Source organism: Rattus norvegicus, chromosome 8, assembly GCF_036323735.1.
Source record: "Rattus norvegicus strain BN/NHsdMcwi chromosome 8, GRCr8, whole genome shotgun sequence".
NCBI lineage: Eukaryota > Metazoa > Chordata > Mammalia > Rodentia > Muridae > Rattus > Rattus norvegicus.
Genome location: NC_086026.1, coordinates 69,140,826 through 69,168,637, shown reverse-complemented (window position 1 = coordinate 69,168,637; position 27,812 = coordinate 69,140,826). Strand labels below are relative to the sequence as shown.

The window sequence follows — 27,812 nt, the reverse complement described above, 5'->3', positions numbered from 1 at the left end:
TTGTTCCCCACTCCTATCTCTGTTTTGAGATAGGACCTTTATATTTGTTCAAGGTGGACCTGCCTATAACAAGCTGTAGCTCAGGCTGACCTTACTTTTGATGTTCCTATGTCAACCTCTGGAGTCCTGGTGTTACAGTATACGTAACCATGCCCTACCCTGATGTTCTTCCATTCTCATCAGCTTTAAAGTCCTCCAGAAAAGAAGCAGTACCTTAGTTTAATTTTAATGTCTGTAGAAGATTTATTCATGCTCTCCCTTCTATAGATGGTTCTGTATATACATTGCAGTTATTCTGGCTAATGGTGTATCCGTTTTTGCTAAAGAACCAGAGCTTTTCTTTTACTTATTCCAACAGTCTTTAGGTTTTGTTTTCTTTTTAAGATGCGTTGTATTTTTAAGTGTGTGTGTGTGTGTGTGTGTGTGTGTGTGTGTGTGTGTGTGTGTGTGTGTGTGTATCTGTCCACAAAGGCCCAAAGCACCTGATCCCCAAGAGATGGGCTAAGGTTAGGAGTCACCTTATGTGGGTGCTGGGAACCCAACTCAAATACTCTTCAAGCACATTTGTACTCTAAACTGCTAAGCCATCTCTCCAGCCCCTCTTCTGTTTACAGCTTCACAAAATTCTTTTTTTTTTCTTCTATCTACTTGCTTTGTTTGGGTTTAATTTATTCTTCACTTTCTATTTTATTACAGAAAAATCTTTGATTCTTGGACCTACAACCTAACTCCCTTCCTCAATACTGTGGCTTCTTAAGCATAAGAATCATATCACACCAATGATCTTGTAATTCACTCTGATCCTTCAACAACAATCTGGAAAAAAAGAAAACATTGTATTTGGAATGAGTAAAATAGGTAATAACCTGAAACTGGGCGCTGATACTGGGAGGTTTCTTCTTCTTATGCAAATGAAGAAGAGATTTGGTAATTCGATCCTGAAGGGTCAGTCTGGTCAGATGTTTCAAAGAATTTACCTCCAGCAAGTGCTAAAGTCAAGGAAAAAACATTATACAGCTATATATTTCTGTGATATATATAAAACATATAATAAAACAGACAGTTTTCATTATTTCCAATTGTGAGAAATGTTTTTCTATCAAAAGTGCTAGTTTGATAAGGGCTCTACCCCTTTTCCTCCGTGTTGATTAATCAATCATATGTGAAGCCCACTGCTCATCAATGATATGAGACACACCTACATGAAGGATATAAGACAAAGCTAGATCTGCGTTCTGGCATGCCCTTCAACTTTCATCCTGTTTGAAACAATTCCTTATTCTGTTACTACTATACCAGACAGACCACGAGCTTCTGGGGATTCTTCTGTCCCAACTTCCCATCTTGCTGTACAAACATTAGCAATATAGATGCACACTACTTACTAGACGCAATCATATGTAGGTTCCTGGGATTTAAATGCAGGGCTTTGGGCTTATGCAACAAGTACTTTTACTCACTGACTTACCTTTCAAGCCTATCACTTTTTAAAATGATATTTAATGCAAATTTGATTACTTTTCATTCATTTGATTACTAAGTAAGGCTCTTTACGTAGCACAAATAGCATGACATCTCAAGCTTCATTTTTTTAATTCAACATTGCTTTGACTATTGGGGAACTTTGTGTATTTCTGTTAAAACTATTTTTCCCACATTTGTGTAAAGTGACATGAATATTATAGGGACTGCATCCCAGACATAAATCTATCAGTTACAATAGTTCCTAGAGATTATCTTTGTATTTTTTTTCTAAGCCATGAATTGGAAAGCTTACTTTCCATTTGTTATGTTATTTTCCATTTGTTTCATCAATATTTTACAATTTTCTATAGACAGATCTTTCACTTCCATATTAATTTTACTACATTCTATTTTATGAAGCTATTATAAATAATTGCTTTTATAATTTTTTCAGATAGTAGAGTTATTAGTCTATTAATGCGTGATGTTTTTACATTATATTTGTGTTGTCAAACTTTTCTGAATTCACGTACTATTTCTAACAGCTCTTTAGAGACTAATCTAATAACATGTCACAAGCTAACAGAGACTATTTCACTGCTTCTTTTACAAGTTGGGTGACTTTTGTTTCTTTTTACTGCCTAATTTCTCTGGTCCAAACAAGTGGCATAAGAAGACATCTGTGTTGTGATGGTTTGTATATGCTTGGCCCAGGGAATGGCACTATTAGGAGGTGTGGTCTTGGAGTGGGTGTGTCACTGTGGGCCTGGGCTTAAGACCCTCATACTAGCTGCCTGGAAGCTAGTCTTCTCCTAGCTTCAAATGAAGATATAAAACTCTCATCTCCTCTAGCACCATGCCTGCCTGGATGCTGCCATGCTTCCGCCTTGATAATACTGGACTGAACCTCTGAACCTGTTAAATGTTGTCCTTATAACAGTTGTCTTGATCATGGTGTCTGTTCACACAGCAATAAAACCCTAACTAAGACATGTGTCATAACCCTATTTTTTCCCCATTTGGTAAGAACTGCCTGGCTACCAAATACATGGCCTTCAGCAGGGACCAAAAACCCTACCATTCAGTTTTATCCTTTATGTATACATGTTACTAATTAGCAACAATTGTATGCAGCCTGAAAAATGGCTTGTAGTATTTTTAACAAGGCATACATATATCATGCTCTAATCTCTCTGAGTTTTAATCTGAAACAATTTGTCTCCATTTTGAAAGGCAGGATGGCTAAGTGGAGGAGGGAGGGGAATATATATACAAGAAGATACAGTTTTTAAATTTTTATCTTACTATTTTGATTATATTATGTCTTGTATAGGTCTCTCTAGATTTGTATTATTTAATGCCTTGGCTCTGGATTGTTATTTACTCCCTAGACTTGGGACCCTTCCTGTCATCATTTCTTTGAAATGTCTTCTGTCCCTTTCTTTCTGTCTTCAGATACACCAATAATATGCAGATTCTTCCATTTGATGGTGTCTCTTAAGTCCCTCAGGCCATTTTCAGCCTTTCTTCTCCTTAATCTAGTCTGCTAATGAATCCCTCTGCTCAATTCCTAAACTTCTGCTTACACTGTATCTCTTATTTTGGAAAGGAAATGCAATAAAAAATGAATCCCTTGAATACCTGCTTAAAGCCCCTCCCTGTGGTCTAAAGCCATGGTTCTCAACCTTCCTAATGCTATGACCCTTTAATTCAGTTCCTCATGTTCTGGTGACCTCACCCACAAAATTATTTTTGTTACTACTTCATAACAGTAATTTTGCTTTTATGAGGAATAATATAAATATCCAATATGTAGGATACCTAATATGTGACCCCCAGGTTGAAAACCACTGGTCTAGAAACACTCAGGAATTTGGAATCTATAAATTCCCAGAGGTAGGAAACTGAGAAGTCCTTCCTTTGGGTGAGTACAGTAGAAGTATAAGATCCAGTGTACAGATGAACTTATTCCAGAGATATTAAAGACCTGACCTTGTCTCCAGAACAAGTAAGGGGAAAGACCCAGGATATATGTACTCTTACAAGGCTCCCAGGAGTTTACTGCATCTACAATGCAGACTAGATCTAAGACCAAACCAGCACCTCACCCCTGACTTTAAAAAAAGTAAAAAAAAATTCTCATTGTTTTAAATATAAAAATCAAATTCAATGACAGTGATCATAAATGAAGTTCTGTCAGCATATGACCATCCTTGTTCAATTTCATATTATCTAAAATTGTATGTATACTACAACAGCAGACCTAAGTACTTACAACAGACTATTTAACTCTGCATAGAAATACTGTGTAACTTCTGTAATACATGAGTTACATAACGACTAACAAGAAATGTTCTCGGAATTCAGGTTTTCACATTAAGCTGGCTCGAGAAAAATGAAAAGTACCAACTATATAAAACAGAACTTCAAATTCAGAGCTTTTATAAAAACTAGAGAATGGTATTTGTCACAAGTAATTATCTATCTGAACTATTAGGCTTTTCCATTTCCTAACAGACTTTGTTATTTTTAAGATGGATTCCAGAAGTACATCTAGTCTCTACTTTGGAAATAAATAAGGTTTTTCTTATACTTGATCTATAAACATTGGTGGCACAAATAATAAAAATTAGTTAGTCAATAAGGAAATAATAGTTTCTTCCACAGTACTCACCTTTGGAAGAACAGGTTTTGACCTGAAATTTTTGTTTCTCCTATAACAACAAAACATTCATTAGAAGAAGAAAAATAAAAAACCTACAGTATAAATGAGTGATAAAAGAGCCTTCTCGGGGCAATTAAACTCCTCCTTCAGAGAATGTGGGCCCTCTGTAAAAACTTTATCTGACTCAGTCAAGCAGGTATCACTGAGAAAAAAACTAAGAGAAGACAAGATATGGAGGGAGTACCAGCCCTGTACCTTGGGAATAAGAAGAGTTGAGCCTGAAGATTAGTGATGTGGGGCTGTACTTTTGAACCCTAAGTTTTGATTTCTTGTATATAGTTAGGGTTCTATTTTCCAACACTTATCAAGATTTATTTTTCTACCATTTTAAAATTTGTAAGATATACCTAAATTTCATAGTTAAAAATATACATTTCAGTAAAACATCTTTCATTTTTGAAATTAAAATTTTTTTCTATTTTTCCTACTCATAAATGAAAGTGAACTTTTATTAAGGGTTCAGAAAAGAGCAAACACAGCTCAATGCTGAGAACACTGGCTGAGAGATTATAAAGGCCTGTCACAGATAATTTGCCACCTACCAAAGTAGAATTTCTCTAACCCTTGGTTTTACTATGATAGACTATAAAGTGAGGAAAGTGAGACCATGTGTTCTTAGCATTTTTGAGAGAATTAAGTGAGTTTGGACACATTTCCAGAGTAGAGCAAGACTTATGCAAACTACTATTAAGCAGTTACTTCCATAGAGATTTAGGACACCCACTCAAGTATTGATATAGTTTATGACACATTAAAAAGAAAAATACGTTAATGCTATCAACTAAAATCTATCTGAGTTTAGTGGAACACTATGCCTAATTCTCTCTATGTCCAAACTTGTCCCTTTATCAGGTAGTGAAAACAAATATCAGATGACCCTACACAGGGTGATTACCATTCACCCCTCCATCAGATTCTCCTGTCCAAGGGCTAGATCTGAAGAATAATAATCTTAAGAATGACAGGAAATCCTAAAAGGGCTAAGGTTTTTTGTTTTCCTAGATGAAAATAAGAATAATCATTCCCTGAAATTAATACATTTAACCATTTCTGAGCTTTACTACTGAACAGGGAAACTGAAACAGAAAACAAAGTAACAATACATATAAAGCATTAGACTCAAAGTTTTAAAAACTAAGTACATTTTACTCTTTTCACTCAAAATTATATCCTTAAAAATAATAATACTTCATCTCTCATTATTTGTTCAGTAAGAAAATTTAGTAAATTACTCCTTTTAGAAATCTATTAATAACCAATACTGACGTGAGAATTCCATGAGCTCTTTCCAGGAGTTTGCTGCTTGCTGAATTAGCAAATATCCCATCTTTATCAAGCAAGGAAGTATTGTTAGTTGGTAGTCTGCTTTGGCGAATTCCAGTTCTGACATTCCAGGCAATATCAAATGTATCACTGAAAAAAATTAGTATAATTTGCTTAAGTTAATTATCTCTATATTATTCTATTAATAGAAAATATATTATAGAAATGACATTAAAAGAAGCTAAGCAGAATAAAATGGTTTTATTATAATGACTACCAATCACGTGGAACCTCTCTGTCACTCAGAAAAAAGTTTTAGTGGATTCAGACACATTCATGAACAAATGTACAGGTAACTGAATACATCATATAGGTGACATCATTGACATAGTGTTTTATGTGAGTTGTATATTTTAATACATTATAGACTCTATGATGCCTTTCTTCTTTTCTAGAACTTTCAAAAGCTCCCTTTGGAATTTATAATACTAATAGTCCACATGAATCTATGGAATATCCTTCTTTCTGAAACATCTTATTCATAAACACACATGCTCCTGATACTTCAACCAAATATATTAAGCTGTTGCTACAGACTGAGTGCTATTATCAGCACTAGAGGTAGAGGAATGAACAAATTACCAGTAATTATAGCATGATATTTAATGAAGGGCTTTCCAGGAAAAGGTAGTAACATTTAAATCTCTACAGAAGCCATTAAAAAATACAAATATTTCAAAGGAATTAACACTTAAGAACAAGGAAAATAAACTGAGAACAGTCTTTGCAATATGGGTGGCATATTAATTTCCCAGGCTTTGTTCTTTATGTGGACAAGGAATGAAAGAGAATCTGTATTACAATATGCACAGGTGAGGAGGACAGTAATAATACACACACCTAGGGGCAATATTAAAAATAGAGGTACTGAGTCTTTTTATTTTCCAACCATGAGAACAGCAGAGGTTATAGAATCCAAGTAGGCAGGTGGCATCTCTATGGGGGACAATTTTGTCAAGGGAGAGGGGGAAACACAGTGAAGTTTCAGATGACCTCCCATACTCAAACTGATACTGCTCCTCAATCTTAAACATAAAGAGTTGACCAATGCTCACTAGACAGCCACAGAAAGCACCTAGCATGAAAAAGAAGCCAAAACAATCAAAACAAAAAGACTTGAAGGAGGCCAGGCAAGATGGTTCCATCCCTCTGGAGGAGGTGGCAGAAGGATCTCTGGGAATTTGGGGTCAACCTATTCTATTTAGTGAGTTCCAGCACACCCAAAGCTACAGAGATCCTGTCTCGAAAAACAAAATTAAAACAAAAACAAACAGCAAAAAACCTAGGAAGAAAACCATCTAGGTATGAGGAGAAAGGGGGTACAAGTAATATTCTTAAGAGGAAGGAAAGAATCCTATAAATAAGAGAAGGAAAACTTGAAACTCTTGAAAATTAAGTAACACTAGTACTAATAACCTATGAGCATGTAGAATATATTCAAATACATGTCAATTATTTTTCTATCACTGCACATACAGCATTAGAAAACCAAACTAAAATCCTTACCATCATGAGGTTTATAAGTATAATGAGACTACTAAGCATATAGGAAGCCGTGTTCTGGGTCAAGTAACCAGATGAAGGAGAAAAACTAAACAAAATAAAATAACCTTTTAAAATACAGTAGTTAAGAAAGGCCTCATAGAAAAGGTTCAGCTTAAATAAAGATGTCATGTGTAGCAATACAGGCCTGTAATCCTAAAACTGGGAAAGTGGGCAGGAGGTTCATGAATTATGGGTCAGACACGGTTACACTGAGGAGCTCAAAAACAGCCTTAGTATTATATAAAAAGACTGTCACAAAAATATTTTGGATTAATTAGATAGAAATTAGAAAGAAAAAAAGAAAATGAAGCAATTAGCTAGTTGAAAAAGAACAAACACAAAATTCCTAAGATGGACTGCTACTGATAAGTCTGAGATACACTGAGAAAGAAGCCATGATACAATGTGCCTTCTTAGGGAGCCTATGGATTTTGGCTTTACTGGAATGGATGAGAGAAAAACATGGGGATTTTAAGTAAAACATTAACATGGCCCATCTTATAAAACAATCATCTGACTACTGTAGAAAATACAGCTTTGGAAGCCAAGGACAAAGCCAAGTTAAGTTAGAATAATCCATGCAAAATGGAATTACAGCTTGAACTGAAGTGATGACGAAAGAGTACTGATTATAACAATTCCCAACTCTCATTTGAGGTGAAAGCTAGCCTGGCTTGATGATACAGCAAATGTATATTGTCTGAGAGACAATTACACATCACTCCAACCAGTACCAACAACCTTAGGGGTAAAGAAATGAGAGAGATAAAGAAAACCAAAAAAGAGACAGAAAATCAAATAAAAGAGGACAACAAGGAGCCCAAATGCTTTAGTAAAGACTGTCTAAAACACCAGCACATGGAAGAGTGGAATTAACCCAGAAAAGTCTTAGGAACCAGAAAATTGCACCTTAAAAAGGAACAAACAACAAAGCACATGGCCAAATGCATGTGGAACAATATATTCCTAGTAATTAAAAAAAAGAAAGGTATAAAAAATTAGCCATAACACTTTTAATCAAAAGCCAGATAATTGTACACTTCTACAAATCCTAGCATTTGAGAAACTTAAGCAGGAGTATTATCTGAATTCAAGGCCAGTCTGGACTACATACCAATATCATGTCTCAAACAAAATAAAAGAAAATGACAAAGAAAAAATAAAAATTTGATCATCAGCATAAAGTGAAGAAGTCTTAACTAAACAACAATTTAAAAAGTTAAAAGCATTTAATTCAAGACCATCAGCTCATTAAGTATCACAGTGATGTCAAGACCTTACAACAAAGGCCTATATTTCACTTACTTAAGAGCAAAGGCAGGAGGATCACAAGCTCAAGGCCTGCTTGGGCTACAATGTGAGATGAAGATCAGCTGGGGCAATTTAGTGTGATCTTACCAAAATCAAACACAGCAAAAAAAGGGCTGGGACTGAGGATATAGTTCAGTGTAGAGTGCTGGCCTAGCATGAACAAGGGTCTAAATCCAACCCCTGGCACTAGAATGGGAAAAAAGTTATGGGATGAAATAATATTACCTACCTCAAGACAGGCAACAAGTACCCGATATGTCTCCTCACTTGAGACAACATTGCACTAGCTGAATGCATTCTAATAAAACTATAGTAATCTCCCTTTCTTCACAAGGAATATATATTCCAAGTCCACCACAATCTGTATTCACTTCTTATATATAAGTACTATAATAGCCCCATAGATGCATACATTTGAATGCTTGGTCATTGGGGAGTGGCACTACTTGACAGGGATTAGGAGGTGTGGTCTTATAGGAGGAAGTATGTCACTGGGAGTAGGCTTATAAGTTTCAAAAGCCCAAACAAGGCTCAGAAGCACAGTACTCAGCAAGCTTACAGTACAGTTAAATGCTTTCTTTAATAAGAGCTGCCATGGTCATGGTGTCTCCTCAAAGCAATGAATACTGTGACAAATACTTATGATGTTTCATTTCTAATTGAGCCATGGTAAGAAACTGGCAATGTTAATAATAAAATAGAGCAGTGCATAGGTGGCCCTGCCTTTAATCTCAGCATGTGGAAGATAAGAGGCAGGTGGATCTCTATAAGTTCAAAGCTAGTCTGGTCTACAGAGCAAGTTCCAGGAAAGCCAGGGCTACACAGAAAATACTGTTATGAAAAACTGAAAAAAATAAATAAAAAATAAAATAGAACCATGGTAAGAATCAACAGTCATAAGATAAAGAGTAGCACATAATTTTAAATTGGGGAATTTTTTATTTTTAGAATTCCCTAGGTAATATTTCTGAGGCTCAGTCAACCATGAATAAATGAAAAGTAGAAAGTAAAACTAAACGAAAGTGACTGTGTTTTAGAAATTGAAGGTCTACCGACAGCCTGTAACTTCCAGGGAAAGGTTTCTTTGCTCAACCTCAACTAAGCCTGGTCATCTAGCAGCTATTTAACCTTACACAAGAGAGGTAGGAAAGAGTGTGTGCATCTTCTTGGAATAGCTTTCAAATAGCTCACAGCCAACATGGGACAAAAGAACACTCTACTCCATATATTAGAGATTTATGCAATGATACATGCTTTAATCATGCAGAAAAAAAAAAAAAAACAAATACACAGCGAGCGCCATTGTAACTTCTACACTGCTCCAAGCTCGAATGACTTCAGTGGACTTAAAAAGTAATCACCATTTCTAGCCCCAGCCTTCAACATTCTCCCTTTCTGTTTTGGAGATTAGATATTAACAATAACTCACATTCGTGCATAAAATTAGAAAATAACTGTAAATGTCCAAGGGAAAGAAATATAAGATAGCTGAAAAGTCCTTAGCTGTATACCTTAAACTGTTCTTGGGCACAGAAACATCTACAGTTGAAAAAACAAGCAAACAGAAGAAGAAGAGAAAAACAAACCAAATCAAAGAACAGATGACATGTGCAAAGGAAGACTTATCTGATATCTATTTACCACATTATGTTCAAATGCTCACTGCATCAAAAATCAAAAAATAAAAATTAGAAATCACACACACACACCAAACTCAGAAAGCATGGCCTATTGAGAGGGAAAAAACAAATCAAAAGAAACTATCTCTGAAAAAGATGTCTTGGCAGATACACAAGTAAAAGACATGAAAAACTGTTAAAGCCTGGTGTGGAGTGATTCAGGTCTATATTCCCAACACTTCAGAGTTGGAGGATCAGAAAGTCAAGGCCATCTCTGGTTACATAGCAAGTTCTAAGACAGACTATACTATATGATACACTGTCTCAAACAAACCAAGAAGCAAACAGAATAGAAATCCCAGGGTGGGAATAGCAAGATAGCCCAGAGAATAAGGCGCTTGCTGTCAAGACTGATTATATTAGTTTGATATCTGGGTCCTGCATGGGTGAAAGAGAGAAACTCGCCCACCAAGTTTTTCTCTCATTTTCAAACACATCCTAAGCACATTTCCCAACCCCAACAAAGACAAAGTAAATAAAATTTAAAAGCAAAACAATCTGTGAATAGGAGAGTCAACTCAGTGCTTTATGTACTTGCTGTACAAGCCTGAGGATCTGAGAAAGAGCCCCATGACTAATGTAAGAGCTAGATGCCATACCTATAACCAAGTACGCCCATGCAGACACAAGGCAACCTCCAGACACCTGTGAGCCTGATAACCTGATACATACAGTAGTGAAAACAAAGAGGTCCAGCCACCTCAAAAACGGTAAACTGACATCCAAGGCTACCTTCTGAGCATCACACATGTGCCATGATACAGTCACCCTTACCCACACAGATATGACCACAACACACTCTCACAAATACACAAAAACAAAATTCTGAGTGTGGCGGCACACACCTATAATCCTAGCACTCAGTCTGAAGCAGGAAAATCACAGGCTGCCAGGCTATATAGCAATGTCCAAAAATAGAAGATGGTTATTCATTCCATATTGCCTTGTAAACAAACATATACCAAACTTACTGTTGATTTTTTTCATTCAGAGTGTTCATGCCTTGAAGATCAGAAAGAGGTGTTCTTGGGTTTTTCCGGGTTATACCTAACAAAAGGAAAAAAGTAGAAAATTTAAACAAATTAGTGCATGCTCTAAACAAATTAGGCATGACTCATTTCAAGATAACTTTTCATGGCAACAGCGTTACCTTTTAAGAAATAAATACCAAGGTGTTCAATGCCATTAGTTTGTAAGCTAATCCTTTATTTCACTAAACTATCTCAGCACTCTATTATGTTTACATGAACCCATTTCTGTACTTTTGGTTCACAGACTTCCTTCCCTCCTCTGTTCCCTTCCTTCCATTTCCCTCCCTTTTTGTAATACCATGTATTAAGTCCAGGGCTTTGGGTATGCTATATAAGAAGAGCCACTCTCCACAGGAAGATGAGATTTTAAGTCGGCTACCAGACTCATCTAAACCAGCTTCCAAAAGACTGAGAATAAGGAATTGTTTATTAGGTCATTCTAAGTCAGGGTCTCTAATAAGGCTGTACTCAAGTTGCCAAGCAAAACTGCAGTCCTCCTGGGACTAGAATGAAGGAAGATTTACTCTTAGGTCATCCAGACAAGTTGCTGAGGAAACCCATTTCCTTATTAACTATTGGCTGAAGGCTCTGTTGGAACACTGAATGGAGCTGCTCACAACATCAGTAACAGTGGCTTCTCTGACAGAGATGTAAAAGCTACCAAGTTAAGGCACACAAAAGATGGCAATCTTTTCTAATAATATTAGAAGTGACACACTAGCCAAGTTCCTTTGTCACACAGACCCACGCTTGTAAAATATAGGAGTGAACTGGCTGCCTCAAAGACATTTACAAACTTCATTTTCCAAGTGTTCAGGGCTAAAAATAAATTTTGTGTATGTATTAGGTACTCTACAAGATTGCTGAGTTCACGTTTTAGTTCTAAAACGTTTTTTTTAGACTTTTATCATTCTAATAGTCTCATTAATTCCTCGCCTTCAATACCTTTTCTATGTTTTTGTTGCTGTATCAAAACATCTTTACCTTGATTCTAAGTATCTGGAGAAAGTCTGCTCTAAGATTTTCATGCAAACCTTTAGAAACTGGGGCAATTTAGTTGCCAAGTTTTAAAAGAACAGGTGCAGAATTGTGGCAGTCTTTCTTCATCTCTGAGATGATCACATACTTTTTCTTTTATACAATGTTAACAAAGTAAGCTAACTTGATTGTTGACCTGCTGTGGATCTCCACTGTCCCCCTAAGGCCAATGCATCAGAAGTTTGGCTCTGTCATGGCTAGGCGTATGTATTTGGGTCATTAATAGTGCATATACAAAGGTGGTGCTGGAACTTCAGCCTCTTCTTGTTTCCTAGCCTTGAAGGGTGTGTTGTTATGCTACATGTTCATCTCACAGTATGGTGCCCTATGTAAAGCAGTAGTATAAACATACTACAGACTGTTATTTCCTTTGTTTATCACTGATTTTCAGCTCTCAACATCATATGCCTTCTTTTCCCTTTTAAAGGTCTAATAGGTTGTTTCTCCTAGATTCTTAATGTGAAAACTTCAATCATCATTTATTGCATTTTTTTTTAGGATCCCCCTACCTCCCACCCCACCCCCCAAGGTTTCATATTTCCATTCATTCTGCTGTCCCTCCGGGCTTCTCTCCTGTGCCCCACTGCTATACCTGATCATGATCCCCTCTTCCCCTCCAGCTCCCCCTCCTCTCTCCTACCCAGGTCCCTCCCTCCCTCTGCCTCCAGTGATTGCTTTCTTCTCCCTTCCAAGTGGGATTGAAGTATCCTCACTTAGGCCATTTTGCTTGTTAACCTTATTGAGTTCTCTGGATTGTATCCCAGGTATTCTATACATTTTTGGCTAATATCCCCTTATTAGTAAGTATATACCATGCATGTCCTTTTGGGTCTGAATTACCTCACTCAGGATGATATTTTCTAGTTCCATCCATTTGCCTGCAAAACTCATGATTAACCTCATTCTTTTTTTTTTGTTGTTGTTAAAATTAATGTATTTGTAACTATTTTCTTTCTTTCTTTTTTTTTTTTTTTTTTTTTTTTTTTTTAGGGCACCAGTCATTTATTTTATCTCAAGTATTCTTTTTGTAAATGTTTTTTTTTTTGAGTACAGCCCCATTATAATTCTGAATGGATTGTACAGAAATAACAATTTCTTTAAAGGCTATATAATACTCCTTTGTTCTGCATAAAACAGGGCAAGTGTCCTATTATATTGCAAAACTATTTTCACTAATGAATCTAACAGTTGACAAATCTGGGCTCACTTTTCTGGTATGTCAATTGGCATTATAGGTAGCCATTTTGTTCCCTATGCCAGGAAGTTTCCTTTTTTTCTTTTTTTTTTTTTGTTTTTTTTTGTTTTGTTTTTAATTTTTTTTAATTTATTTAATACGTAATAATAATTCTTTGGTTTCCGGGTAAACATCCCCCTCCCCCCTCCCCTTCCTTATGGGTGTTCCCCTCCCAACCATCCCCCCATTGCCGCCCTACCCCCAACAGTCTAGTTCACTGGGGATTAACCTCATTCTTAATAGCTGAATAGTATTCGACTGTATAAACGAACCACATTTTCTGTATTCCTCCATCTGTTGTGGGACATCTGGGTTGTTTCCAGCTTCTGGTTATCATAGATAAGGCTGCTGTAAACATAGTGGAGCACATGTCCCTGTGGCATGGTAGGGCATCTTTTTGGTATATGCCAAAGAATGATATAGCTGGGTCTTCAGGTCTATTACCAAATTTTTGAAGAACCTCCACACTGTTTGCAGAGTGGTTATACCACTTTTTTTTTTTTAATGTAAGAATTTAAGAGCTAGAGAGATGGCTCGGTGGTTAAGAGCACTTATTGCGGGGGTTGAGGATTTAGCTCAGTGTTAGAGCGCTTGCTTAGCAAGCACAAGGCCCTGGGTTTGGTCCCCAGCTCCGGAAAAAAAAAAAAAAAAGAAGAAGAAGAAAAAAAAAGAGCACTTATTGCCCTTCAGGAGGACCTGAGTTCAATTCCCATCACCCACATCACCAATTCACAAATGCCTGTAACTCCAAGGAATCTGACATCCTCTTCTGGCTTCCAAAGCACCTGGATGTATGTATGTATGTATGTATGTGCGATACATATATATGTATATATCATACACCCCTAAGTAAAAAGAAATTAAGAAAATAATTTAAAGCTGTATTTTTTTTCTTTTTAAACATTTTAGATGCATTCTACACATGTAATGAGCCATGATTGTATAACAGTGGTAACAAAATACTTTAAAGCTGCACCTGAATATAACTGCAGTGGAAAATGGAATAGATATATAAAATAAATTAAGGCACCAATATTCAGGGAATTGCCAGTGTATAACTTCTTCATACAGCAAACAGACCCATAAACTACAGTATGGTCCAGTCTGCAGGTACCAAGTTCAATCATGAAGAAACAAATAAAACAACTGAACCACATACAGCTACTTTAGATTTAAGTTCTTTTAAGCTGGCCTCAAAAGACTGTTTTTGAAAGATTAAGAATATAAAATGAACATCAAAATGAGGACTGTGTATCTTTAGAAATAATTTCAATAATTAAGAATAAATTCTAAAGACATCTTTTTAACAACATGACTTACCTTTATTCTTCCTACAAGGAAAAATACAAGATACATTTTCTTATACCAACACAGTGAAAAAGAACTTACTGCACTTAATTCTAAGCACTTCTTAAATTGTTCTTTTATTAAGTAAACTATTATGGATTTCCAACTAGAAAACTCTAATAAAAGTAGTAAAGAAAATGCATGGCAATTTACTAAATGTACAATGCAAATCTTGAGTAAATTTGGCCCACTATAAACAAATGATTTAATTTTCTGAAAAACTCATTTATTATCACAATACGAGTACACCCAATTATTGAAACCACATAGCAGACCAAAGAACCTATTTCAACCAAAGAACCTATTTCATGTAAACTAACAAAAGCCAAGGAAGAAATGGAGACCAAATGCATTCTTTATATCAATTTTAAACAATAAACATATGTGTATTCTAAATGTTACTCTTTGTGCTGAAATTCTGATGTGGTGAGTTCTCTTATATCAGACATAGAAAGTCTGAGTCAAGGATTAGAGTCAACTTAAATGCATCCTCTAGAGATTCACAATTATAGCATGCTGATGTGGGCATCAAACATAAACAAGTACAAAATTTAGCTAGATATGAGGAAGCTTTGGGGAGTTTTGAATATCATAATCACTGTGTTAATTTCATGAGTTTACCAAATTGTTCTCTTGTTTTACTTTAATTACATTTCACTAAAATATTCAAAAAACAAGTAAGAGAAAGTTTACTGCTGATTTCTATGCAATTAATCAGATATTTCCAACACAAAATTGGAAACCAATTCAGTGAGGGTGGCCTAGATAATTAACAGTGAGGTGTACAGTGAGTGGGACAGTTAAAATCAATCACATTAAAGGACAGGTATATCAGCACTTTCCAGAGAAAGCAGTAGAGTCTGCGTAAAGAACTGTGAAGGGCGTGTCCTATGCAATCTCCATGCTACACTCATGAATGCTCTTGATTTCCATTTCCAAATAGATGTGACAACATAGGGTTAAGAGGATTTGAAGCCTTACTGTACTTCTCTTCCTTGCACCTCTGCAGAATCTCTAAGCTCCTCTGGTGGACTGGGTGTTGGAGAAAGCTAAAACTATCCATACTTTTCAAAATTGTACATGGTGTTGTATCATCATGTCCTTAAGATGCAAAACAAAATAAAAAATGGAAAAAAGAAAAAGATATTATGTAGGCCAAAACCAATATAAGAATCAAACACGATGATACCAACTATCTTGATATATTTTAAAATATTAAGTAATGTGAAGGATTCTCACCAACTAACAAATAATAGGAAAAAAACAAATATTCTTTTCAAATATGCTAAACATTTATTTTATTAATCAAAGTATTCTGAGCTAATGCTATATTAAAATTTCTAGATTATAAGGAACATTTCAAACAAGTAGTATCATCTGGTTGTTCTTGGAAAATTATTCCTTTCTGGAATATTTTTAGCATATACTTGGCAACATTGATAGAATCCGAGAGAAATTATACCCAAACAATTACAGAAAAATGTACCCTGTCTTCTACAAATCTGGCAGTCAGGTACACTTGTCTCGTCAGTGTCTGTCGAGTGTGTGCTGAGAGGAAGTAGTAGCACACCACAGAGGGGCTCCTGAGCAGCACTCTGCATTCATAAACCTGAAAAAATAGCTGGAGAACCCACACCGCCCCACTGGAAAGGAGATAAAGTGAATGACGAGCAGAACAGAGAAGAGACAGTAAAGACAAAAGCACTCAGATAAGTGCGAACCAAATGAGTCACCTGAACAGTAAGGCATGGAAAAGGGGTGATTTCAATACTATAAATATCAGCAAGAAATGGATTTAAGGTAGAATACAGAGGGGCTGGGGATTTAGCTCAGTGGTAGAGCACTTGCCTAGCAAGCACAAGGCCCTGGGTTCGGTCCCCAGTTCCGGGAAAAAAAAAAAAAAAAAAAAGTAGAATACAGAGTTTCCACATTTCAGAAGAGATAAACTCTTGGGTATCATTATCTCAGAGATTACCTTAAGAGTTAGGAAGGAATGGCTACATTTAACAATTTTGCTTCTAAAAATGACAACAATATAATCTACAGACAAACTAAGTGAAATAATGAACTGAAGTTCCATTAGTGCACTTCACTGTACAATTAGGAATGGGTCTCAATGTCATAAATTACAAATATTTCTCAAGATAATAATTTTAAAGCTCATAGAAAGACTAATTCAAAAACTCTTGCAAAGTATTTTTTCATTTCATTGAAATTTCCTAGCCTAGATTTCTAAATTTAGAAAATACTACCTACACTTATAAGAGAAGACATAATCTTATTAATCATCAGTTAGTACAAAAAAGTAGCAGTCTTTTTTAAAATAGGAAATCCACTTCAAGAATTTTATCACACTGAAAAACTAAAATGTTATAGTAAAAAACATCATTTAGCAGAGAAAATGTAATCTTGTATTAATCAGATAATACATAAAAATCTCAGACTTAAAAAACTCTACTTCAAACATTTTAACGAGATGATAATAAAAAGTAACTTTTTAAATGGATCATTTAGCCAAGATGAGAATCAATAATTTGAAATATTTACGTTTTTATAAAATGACTGCTTAATGTCACTTCATTGTCACAAGATACTTTAATAGAAAATACTCGATTTTCATTATTACCAGTAATTTACCTCTGCTGGCCAGGTATCAGACTAGCCTACACATGGCCAGTCAGGTAAAGTGGACAAGTTTGTAGAGTAGAGAAAGAAGATACTATGCGAACTATATTTATAATTCTCTCAATCAATTGATAAATTATTTAATTTTGTTACATTTTTCTGGTTTTGCTTGTTTTTTAACTCTGTACTCATTTATGATGCCCTGCTTACATTGTGTTTATCCTTTTAGCCAAGCCTCCTTAGAAACAGTAGAACACGGGGTTAATTCTTTGCCATTTTGATAGATAATACAGGTGTTTTGAAAGCTATAAACCTGTCCATAAGCAGTTTTTGTTTTATCTTCTATATATTGTTATATACTTTCTGGTTTTCTCCTAGTAGTGTGTAAAACACCTATATAATTACTTATATAACCAAGAATCATTTTTAGGCAAAACTTCTATGGTCCTCTGGCCCAAAAATAGAGTATGGAAGGACATAAACTAATCAAACAGGAATTAATTAGTACAGACTGTGTTTGTTCATTCTTATCTCCTACTCAAAGTATCTTCTACCTTTTCTTGTGATTTTTTTCTTGAACTCTTTATATGGAAGGATGTTATTTGCTTTCTACCTATTGTCGTTTTTATTTTTCTTTTCCTTCAATCACTACCCTCTTTTATATCAAACACATTTTTTAAAATTAGTTAACAGTTGATATGAAAATTATAATTAAAATAGTAATTTATATCTAGTCTAAGTTAAAAAACAACTTCAAATGCTTGAAAAGTGGCCCTTATCACTTTCTCTACACTGTTACTATTAAACAAGCTTTATCTTTTAAACAGTAAGATCATCAGCACAGAATCAGTTAGTACTTTAAGCAGCTGTCTCTCAGATTGGAGTGCTAGAAAATGTAAAAATTACGTTTACTCCACCTTTTTGTAGTTAACTATAATAGTGCTCTTTATTTCTTCCCTAATGTTTCTATTATTCCTTTTTAAAACTGTATTTATGTGTATGTATCTATTTTTGTGTATATGTGGACACTTGAGTGTAACTCTATCCAGAAGAGGACATTTGATTTCCCCCTAGAGCTGGAGTTGCCAGTGGTTGTGAACCACCTAACATAGACCCTGGGACGTGAACTCAGGTCCTCTGGAAAAGCAGCAAGTGCACTTAGCTGCTGAGTCACCTCCCCAGGTCATTACTATCATCTTAACCATTTCAACCACAAGAACTCCCTTTGATACTTCCCAAGGTAGTGTGGTAGTTTGACTAAGAATAGTCCCTATAGGTTCATTATGTTTGAATGCTTTGTCACTAGGGAATGGGGCTACTTTGCAGGGTTTAGGAGGTGTGGCCTTATGGGAGTACATGTGGCTTTGTTAGAAAAAGTATGTCATGGATGGGAGAGGGGCTTTGTAGTTTCAAATGCTCAAGGTAGGCCCAGTATTTCTCTCTTCCTGCTGCCTGCCCATCTGGATGTAGAAGTCTTAACTACCTTCCCAGAACTATGTCTGCCTGCTTATTGCCACAATTCAAGCCATGACAACAATGAACTAAAGCTCTGAAGCCAACCCCAATTAAACGGTGTCCTGGTGTCCTGGTGTCTCTTTACAGCATAGAACACTGACTAAGGCAATGGCAAAGACTACTAATAATCAAGTCACGTAGGATTCCCCAGGATGTTTTTCTGCTTCTGTTGTTGGGTTATTTTGTTTTGTGTTTGAGACAGTATCTCTCTAAATAGCCCTGCTTCTCCTCAAACTCACTATGTAGACTAAACTGGCATGGAAGTTAAGTGTCTGACTCACTCTACCTCCCAGGTAAAAAATCAGAACTTAAGTTTAAAAGCTGACTTTGAAGGTTTGTTTACTCCTATGACATACAACTTAATTTGGAACCACAGAAGAATAAGGAAGCACTCATATAATCCTCCTGAAAGGCATGTGTCAACTACATAAAAATCAGAAGATTCTAACTATACACATTCCAAATGGCCACATGTGCCTATGAACTTGATCTCATGCACATGGAGTGTCTCGTGGCTTAAAGAAAAAGGAAGTAGGGGCTGGGGATTTAGCTCAGTGGTAGAGCGCTTGCCTAGGAAGCGCAAGGCCCTGGGTTCGGTCCCCAGCTCCGAAAAAAAGAACCAAAAAAAAAAAAAAAAAAAAAAAAGAAAAAGAAAAAGGAAGTACCCAAGAAAAAAATCATTTATAAATTTCAAACTAAAAACTCAATAAAAAGAATTATCAGGTTAAAAAAAAAAAAACCTTAATGAACAGATCATCCTTTAATAGAAAAGAAAAAGTGCTTTTACTTACAAAATTGGTCAACAGATAAGGTGACTGGGGCAGGAGACTCATCAAATTACACTCCCTGACCCCAACATTTTGTTTCCTACTTTGCTTTTTCATATTAAATTATGATTGAATTTGTAGAAAAAAACACAGAAAACACGAAATGGAGAAAACATTAAAATCAAATTCCGAATCATTATATGATTATCAGCATACATTTTTGTTCATAACTACTACTGTGATGATTTTCATGAGAGTAGCCCCTGTGCACTCAATATATTTGAATACTTGGTCTACAGTTGGTGAAATTGTTTGAGAAGAATTAGTAGGCGTGACCTTCTTGGAAGAGGTGTCACTGAGTCTGGGCTTCTGAGCTTTGAAAACCTCATGCCAGGCCCAGTTTCACTGTCTGCCTGCACCTTTCAGATCAGATATAAGCACTCGGATATTGCCCAAGTACCATGCTTGCCTACACCATAATGACCATGGACTAACCCTCCAAAACTATAAACAAGCCCCCAATTAGATGTTCCCCTTTATAACCAGCCTTGGTCATGCTGTTTCATCACACAATAGCAACCCTAACTAAGACACTCATTATACTTATCAATATCTATTATGAAAATATAGCAACATATACCTACACACTTACAGAAACATACACCTAATCACTTAAAGGTGTGATTTATCAGCTATAAAACATGATTACAGGATATGGCAAGGAAACAGAACAAAATAAAAAGTATTATCATGGAAGAATACTAGCAAGATTGGCTTACCACTTTTTCTCTGAATATGTCTTTTCCCAGCTTCCCTGAAAGCAACCACAGCTCTAAAAAATGCTCGGAGAACTGCCCATCGGAAAACAGCTACGGGATCAATGCCAGTCATCCCAGAAACAAAAGCATTCCTGCTACTTCTCAGAAGAGCCACAATGTCTGGACGCATATGATCTGTATTTTTTTCCCGAAAATCCTATGAAAAAAGTACCAATGTTATTTCTGAAAAAGACTACTAAAATCAAGAAGATAGTAGGTATGTTTGAATGGTGGGTGAATAGAGATTGTAGAACTGAATTCTATTCTGAGTAGCTACCTGGGTGAGGTGCCTTCTAAAAAGTGCCAGTTAATTCTGAAACTACTGAATTATGTAAGAAATAGTGAATACTCTAATTTTATTATGGATTATTAGACAGTTAATTTCAAGGGGTATTCGATAAAATGGTATGATAGAAAACTTAAAAGATCTAGCCTTGAAAAAACCAGACAAAAGAGAGCCTCACTTGTTCTCCAGGGTGATCAGTGGGCAGGTTAGACAAAAAGCAGAAAAGCCAGGGACTGTAGATACTGGCTGAAGCTGCATGTGGTCGGAAAATAGGTAAATAACATACTGAGGGTCTGAAAAGTAGAGCTTGGTTTTCTTTCGTCTCATTCAATGATAAAAGAATTGGAAATGTAGAAGAACTGAATACTAGCCAGTTAGTATATTAAAATATCTCACCCTGTACAAAAAAAAAAGTGGTACACAAAAATGAAGTACCTTTGTTATCTATCTTTGTTACCTATAATTTATAGTATTCTATTATCAGCTACTTTCTTTTTTTTTTTTTTTAATTAACTTGAGTATTTCTTATATACATTTCGAGTGTTATTCCCTTTCCCAGTTTCCGGGCAAACATCCCCCTCCCCCCTCCCCTTTCTTATCGGTGTTCCACTCCCCATCCTCCCCGCATTGCCGCCCTCCCCCCAACAATCTAGTTTACTGGGGGTTCAGTCTTAGCAGGACCCAGGGCTTCCCCTTCCACTGGTGCTCTTACTAGGATAGTCATTGCTACCTATGAGGTCAGAGTCCAGGGTCAGTCCATGTATAGTCTTTAGGTAGTGGCTTAGTCCCTGGAAGCTCTGGTTGCTTGGCATTGTTGTTCATAAGGGGTCTCGAGCCCCTTCAAGTTCTTCCAGTTCTTTCTCTGATTCCTTCAACGGGGGTCCTATTCTCAGTTCAGTGGTTTGCTGCTGGCATACGACTCTGTGTTTGCTGTATTCTGGCTGTGTCTCTCAGGAGAGATCTACATCCGGCTCCTGTCGGTCTGCACTTCTTTGCTTCATCCATCTTGTCTAATTGGATGGCTGTATATGTATGGGCCACATGTGGGGCAGGCTCTGAATGGGTGTTCCTTCTGTGTCTGTTTTAATCTTTGCCGCTCTATTCCCTGCCAAGGGTATTCTTGTTCCCCTTTTAAAGAAGGAGTGAAGCATTCACATTTTGATCATCCGTCTTGAGTTTCATTTGTTCTAGGCATCTAGGGTAATCCAAGCATTTGGGCTAATAGCCACTTATCAATGAGTGCATACCATGTGTGTTTTTCTGTGATTGGGTTACCTCACTCAGGATGATATTTTCCAGTTCCAACCATTTGCCTACGAATTTCATAAAGTCATTGTTTTTGATAGCTGAGTAATATTCCATTGTGTAGATGTACCACATTTTCTGTATCCATTCCTCTGTTGAAGGGCATCTGGGTTCTTTCCAGCTTCTGGCTATTATAAATAAGGCTGCGATGAACATAGTGGAGCACGTGTCTTTTTTATATGTTGGGGCATCTTTTGGGTATATACCCAAGAGAGGTATAGCTGGATCCTCAGGCAGTTCAATGTCCAATTTTCTGAGGAACCTCCAGACTGATTTCCAGAATGGTTGTACCAGTCTGCAATCCCACCAACAATGGAGGAGTGTTCCTCTTTCTCCACATCCTCGCCAGCATCTGCTGTCACCTGAGTTTTTGATCTTAGCCATTCTCACTGGTGTGAGGTGAAATCTCAGGGTTGTTTTGATTTGCATTTCCCTTATGACTAAAGATGTTGAACATTTCTTTAGGTGTTTCTCAGCCATTCGGCATTCCTCGGCTGTGAATTCTTTGTTTAGCTCTGAACCCCATTTTTTAATAGGGTTATTTGTTTCCCTGCGGTCTAACTTCTTGAGTTCTTTGTATATTTTGGATATAAGGCCTCTATCTGTTGTAGGATTGGTAAAGATCTTTTCCCAATCTGTTGGTTGCCGTTTTGTCCTAACCACAGTGTCCTTTGCCTTACAGAAGCTTTGCAGTTTTATGAGATCCCATTTGTCGATTCTTGATCTTAGAGCATAAGCCATTGGTGTTTTATTCAGGAAATTTTTCCAGTGCCCATGTGTTCCAGATGCTGCCCTAGTTTTTCTTCTATTAGTTTGAGTGTGTCTGGTTTGATGTGGAGGTCCTTGATCCACTTGGACTTAAGCTTTGTACAGGGTGATAAGCATGGATCGATCTGCATTCTTCTACATGTTGACCTCCAGTTGAACCAGCACCATTTGCTGAAAATGCTATCTTTTTTCCATTGGATGGTTTTGGCTCCTTTGTCAAAAATCAAGTGCCCATAGGTGTGTGGGTTCATTTCTGGGTCTTCAATTCTGTTCCATTGGTCTATCTGTCTGTCTCTGTACCAATACCATGCAGTTTTTATCACTATTGCTCTATCAGCTACTTTCTAATGTATTTGTTTATATTGTTATGTATTAAAATGGAACTAACATTAGACTTTGTTGAATTTGTTTCGATTCTGGCAGGATTTCTTTAGCTTTAATACCAGGTACCACTATGTAGCCCTGGCTGGTCCTGGAACTCGTTATGTAGATTAGGTTGACCTTAAATTTACACAGATCCTTCTTAAGAAGTACTGACATTAAAAGAACGTACCACTATTTTTTTTTATGGTTCTTTTTATTGTCCTGATTTATTTATTTTTTAGCATGTTCTTCTCATTCAATTGGGATCAATGTGCACTTTTACAAGCTTTCTTGAGATGGAATCTGATATTTCTTTCATCCTAATTTCTTGTCTTAAATGATTTAAATGGATTCCACAAACTTTAAAATACTGCAGTCTTAACTCTTCAGTTAAAAATATATATTAGAATGACAAGTAGTTTTAGTTGTGATTTTTCTGGATTAATTCATCAACTAATTGGAAGAGTTTTGCTTAATGTTTAAATACACAGTAACTGCCTAAGTCACCCTATGGCATGTCTGTGTGCCCTGTAGCACAATAGATTTGTCCACAGCTCCTTCCATTTGGTTATAGCTTCTGCAGTACGAGGAATTACATTTAGAGCAGCACACAGACCAGACGAGCACTCTATCCCAGCGACAGTCTCAGCACTGCACCTACTTGTGGTCTCTTTCTGCTTTTGATCAACATTTTATCAACTGGATACTTTCCTCGTTGTGAAATATCCCTGTTTACCTCCAGTAATATCTCTAGCATATGTCTATTTCTTTAGTGAGTATATAATTTCACCCTTCAATCATCTTTTACTTTAAATCTACTTGGTAACATACATAAACATCACAGAAACAGGAGTGTATACTATATGATCAATGTCTCTGTAAGTCTTGGGAATTTGTATACTTGGTTCCCACTCGGTGATGGTTCAAGAGGTGTGGTCTTGCTTAAGCATGCCAGTGTAGTCAGGTTGTGAGTTTAAAGACTCACATCATTTCTTGTTCCAACTCTTTGCTTTGTGCTTGCAGTTCATGATGTGAGCACCTCGGCTTCTCCTTCAGCTGCCATGCCTGCTGCTTCCCTACCATGATAGACTCTTACCTTTCTGGAATGGTAAGACCAAATAAACTTTTTCTTCTATAAATTGCCTTGATCATGGTGTTTTACTACCACACTAGAAAAGTAACTACATCATCTAACAACAGGCTCAAGACCAGTGAGTGTACAGGGAGGGATCCATGGCTCCAGCTATATATGTAGCAGAGGATGGTGTTATCTGACATCAATGAGAGGGGAGGCCCTTGGTCCTGTGGAAGTCTGATTTAGGAAGATACTGGAGGGGTGGGAGGGAGACTTTGGGTGGTTGGGGAAGCACCCTCATAGAGGCAAAGGGGAGGGAAGAGAGGGAGATTGTGGGATGAGGGGTTTATGGGTAACCGGGAAGTAGGATATCATTGGAGATGTAAAAGAATGGAATGATTAATAAAAAAAAGATTTCTGCTTTGTTTTATGTTATAAATAATATCTAAAATCTGCTTCTCACCTGTGTATTCCATCTCAGATACAGTACTTCAAATAGATTCAATTACTTCCCACCATAAAATATTCATTTATAACATCTATAAAGTATATGGAGATCTCCACACTATACCTTATATAAGATCTTCCCCGTTTCTACTGTTACTCTTGTGTTCAATTTAATATTTCACCTCAAATTAAAAGGGGAGGGAGCTAAAGGAGAATTAATAAATTCTAAGAATGCAGCCTTGTCTCTCTGGTGTCCTTAAAAATGCAAATCTGCTTTAATAGTTTCACAGTTCCTATAATAATTTCAACACCCCCACTCCAGTAGTGAGGTTGATAGTAAGCATGTGGTATGACTGAAGCACTTAGCAGGCTGACACAGGACTGTTGTCTTCACTAACAGTATGGATTGTACAGGAGTTCCTCAATTCATTAAAAATAAAACACTTAGGCTTCTTCAATGTAGCCTAGAAATCCTTCAAGATTGAATCTGTCTGTTCTTGGATTCACTAAAATATCTCACTCATCCTTAATCTCATCCCACTGACCTTTTATATACTATTTAAACATACTTAACTCCTTTCTTACTTTATAGCCTAGAATTCACTATCTCAACTCACCAGTGTAACATTTACTTTAGTTCCTCTCTTAAAAATAAAAGTCCTTATAAATCTACAAAATAAAAGGTAATTACTTCATTACTTTAATTCACAGAAAAATTTATAGTACATAACTACAAATAAATGATTATGCATATGATATATACTTAAAAATCTGTCTACCTTATCACTATATAATCACAAATACTGAACAGGGAACTACATATGGAATTTAATAAATAATTCTTTACAAATGAATCAGTAAATGGTTAAATAATGAACTAGGATGTCTACCACAGCTAGACATGGTGACACAACTCTGTAATCCTAGGCACTTAGGATTAGAGGCAAGAGAATTAGGAGTTCAAGAACACGCTCTGCTACACAGAAAATTTGAGACTCTCTAAGCTACATGAAACAAACATGTTTTGTTTTATCTAAAAAACAAAAAACAAAACAAAAAATTCAATGAGTTTTTAATTTTTCAAATCATTTCATTACTGCATTACAAGGAAACTAAGTATCATAAGTGCCAAGTTTAAACTTCCCAAGAGTTTACCATATCATCAGTTACATAAGATACATGCAAGAGTTAATGTTATTATAACTAATAAGAATGAAAGCTTACAACTACCTAATGGTGCTCAGAACAGAAGCTTCTAAAAGACCAATATGAGTATCATTAAAGGAAAACAAATGAATTGTGAGGATTAAACAATGAGTTTGTGACACATAGACACTATCTGTTCTAGATTTTAAAGGTTCACTAAAATGGCCTAATAGATTTATCTACAGTTGGAAACCAGCAGAAACATTTATCTAAAATGATAATATACTGAAAAATATATATCTCTATTCTAATTCTACCCTTACAAAATGTCTCCAAAGGCTACTGATCCAGAGCCTCTAAAAACTATAAGAAAGAGTAGCATGCTAGAGATAGCAATGATACATCTGGGGGTATAGTTATGATCAGGAGACAATGTTTACATGCATAGAACTGTCAAAGAATAAAAGGTGTTCTGTATTTTAAAATACATACCTCTTCTCTAAAGCCATATTCAATAAAAAAATTTACTGACCTTTACTCCATATTTTACTTTTCCAGCGTAATGTTTTATGATAAAAGCAGGCTCCATTACAGCTGGAAATTCAATGTAAGAATTCTCTTCATGTTGATGTTTAAACTTGTCAAGTAATGTTTGATTTGTAGCCTGTGGAAAGCTAAAGTGAAAGAGGTAACAAATTATAAGAAAGATGTAGTCTTTTATAAAAGCATAAAAAGTTTACTATTGCGGGGTTGGGGATTTAGCTCAGTGGTAGAGCGCTTGCCTAGCAAGCACAGGCCCTGGGTTCGGTCCCCAGCTCCGGAAAAAAAAAAGAAAAAAAAAAGTTCGCTATGCTAATATACTATACAGTTACTGAAGAGTATTACCTACAGTACCTAATCCGATTGTTTTCGTTTTTGGCAGAGGTCGGGATAAAAGTGATGACAGTGAGGCTTACTATGTAGCCTTAGCTGGCATGGGACATGGAATGTAGACCAGGCTGGCCATGAACTCCCAGGGATCCACCTGCCTCTGTCTGAGTGCTGGGATTAAAAGTATGTGCCACAACACCCAAGTAGTATCAGATTCTTGTAACAAGCTAAACAACTGAGGTTCCTGTTTTATAGACTGTAAAGTCAGACTTTACACTTAGCCTGAGAATTTAGCTCAAGTCACTTGGTATTAAAAGTTACACTATGCAGAAATATTGTACAGCTGAAAGGAAAATAAAAACCAAAATGATATATATTCTTTTGGGTCAATTACACTTCAAAAAGGAAATAATCTCTGGTTCTTCAGTAGATCCTTAAAGTATATAATCATTTTTGTTACTTATTTTCTCATACATGAATGAGAAATAACATTCTTATCTATATCAATTACTGTACTAGAATGCTGAAAACAGGGCTTACTTGGAAATTTTAGTGGAATTCAGAAAGTCAGAATATTGAAAAAAAATTTCCCATGGAAATGGGGACATCTGCTGAAAACTGGGTTTCATAATTTTTCTTATGAGTTCTAGAAAAAGAACTCTTCTATATTTTGTTCATGACCAGAAACTTTCTATAAAGCTGAATTTAAAAACCACAGGTTAACTTATCTGGGAGGACATTACAAAACACAAATTCAATTGTTGATAGATACTGTTGCCTACTTTTTCTCATACTCACAGTGAAGATCAGCATTAAAAAAAAATATCAGACCAGACAGATTTGATAAATTTGCAATTCATGCAAAAAAGATCACATTTCAAGTTAAAAAAAAAGAAAGAAATATTTGACAATACCCAATTCCTTCTATGAAGCCACATTTACTCTTCTACCTAAACCACCCAAAGACCCAAAAAAGAAAGAGAACTTCAGACCAATTTCCCTTATGAATATCAATGCAAAAATACTCAGTAACGGAATCCAAGAACACATCAAAACGATCATCCATCATGACCTAGTAGGCTTCCTCTCCCAGATGCAGGGAGAGTTCAATATATGGAAATCTGGAAATC

General features: G+C 36.1%; 1 protein-coding gene and 1 long non-coding RNA gene across 14 annotated transcripts in view; one reads left to right on the top strand and one right to left on the bottom strand.

The window, feature by feature from the left end:
- Positions 1–24,283, top strand: part of LOC102546766 (uncharacterized) — a 50,665-nt gene extending 26,382 nt beyond the window's left edge. The window contains exons 3-5 of one of the 2 annotated variants that reach the window (XR_005488232.2): positions 697–858; positions 20,414–20,639; positions 24,168–24,283. This is a non-coding gene — a long non-coding RNA (uncharacterized LOC102546766). Of the gene's footprint in view, positions 1–696; positions 20,640–24,167 lie in introns of both variants that reach the window. The other variant, XR_010054413.1, reaches the window with a different exon arrangement.
- The window catches only part of Myo9a (myosin IXA), a 203,242-nt gene that overhangs the window by 79,457 nt on the left and 95,973 nt on the right, over positions 1–27,812 (bottom strand). For 11 of the 12 annotated variants that reach the window (XR_010053925.1, XR_010053926.1, XM_063264818.1 and 8 more), the window contains 7 exons: positions 26,345–26,486; positions 20,384–20,579; positions 15,679–15,798; positions 11,019–11,094; positions 5,456–5,602; positions 4,139–4,178; positions 867–989 (listed from right to left, as the gene is read on the bottom strand). Coding sequence is in view for 10 of the 12 variants with exons in the window: in XM_063264818.1 (XP_063120888.1) it covers positions 867–989; positions 4,139–4,178; positions 5,456–5,602; positions 11,019–11,094; positions 15,679–15,798; positions 20,384–20,579; positions 26,345–26,486 (844 nt within the window). In the remaining 2 variants the exon portion in view is untranslated. The remainder of the gene's footprint in view (positions 1–866; positions 990–4,138; positions 4,179–5,455; positions 5,603–11,018; positions 11,095–15,678; positions 15,799–20,383; positions 20,580–26,344; positions 26,487–27,812) is intronic. The other variant, XM_063264819.1, reaches the window with a different exon arrangement.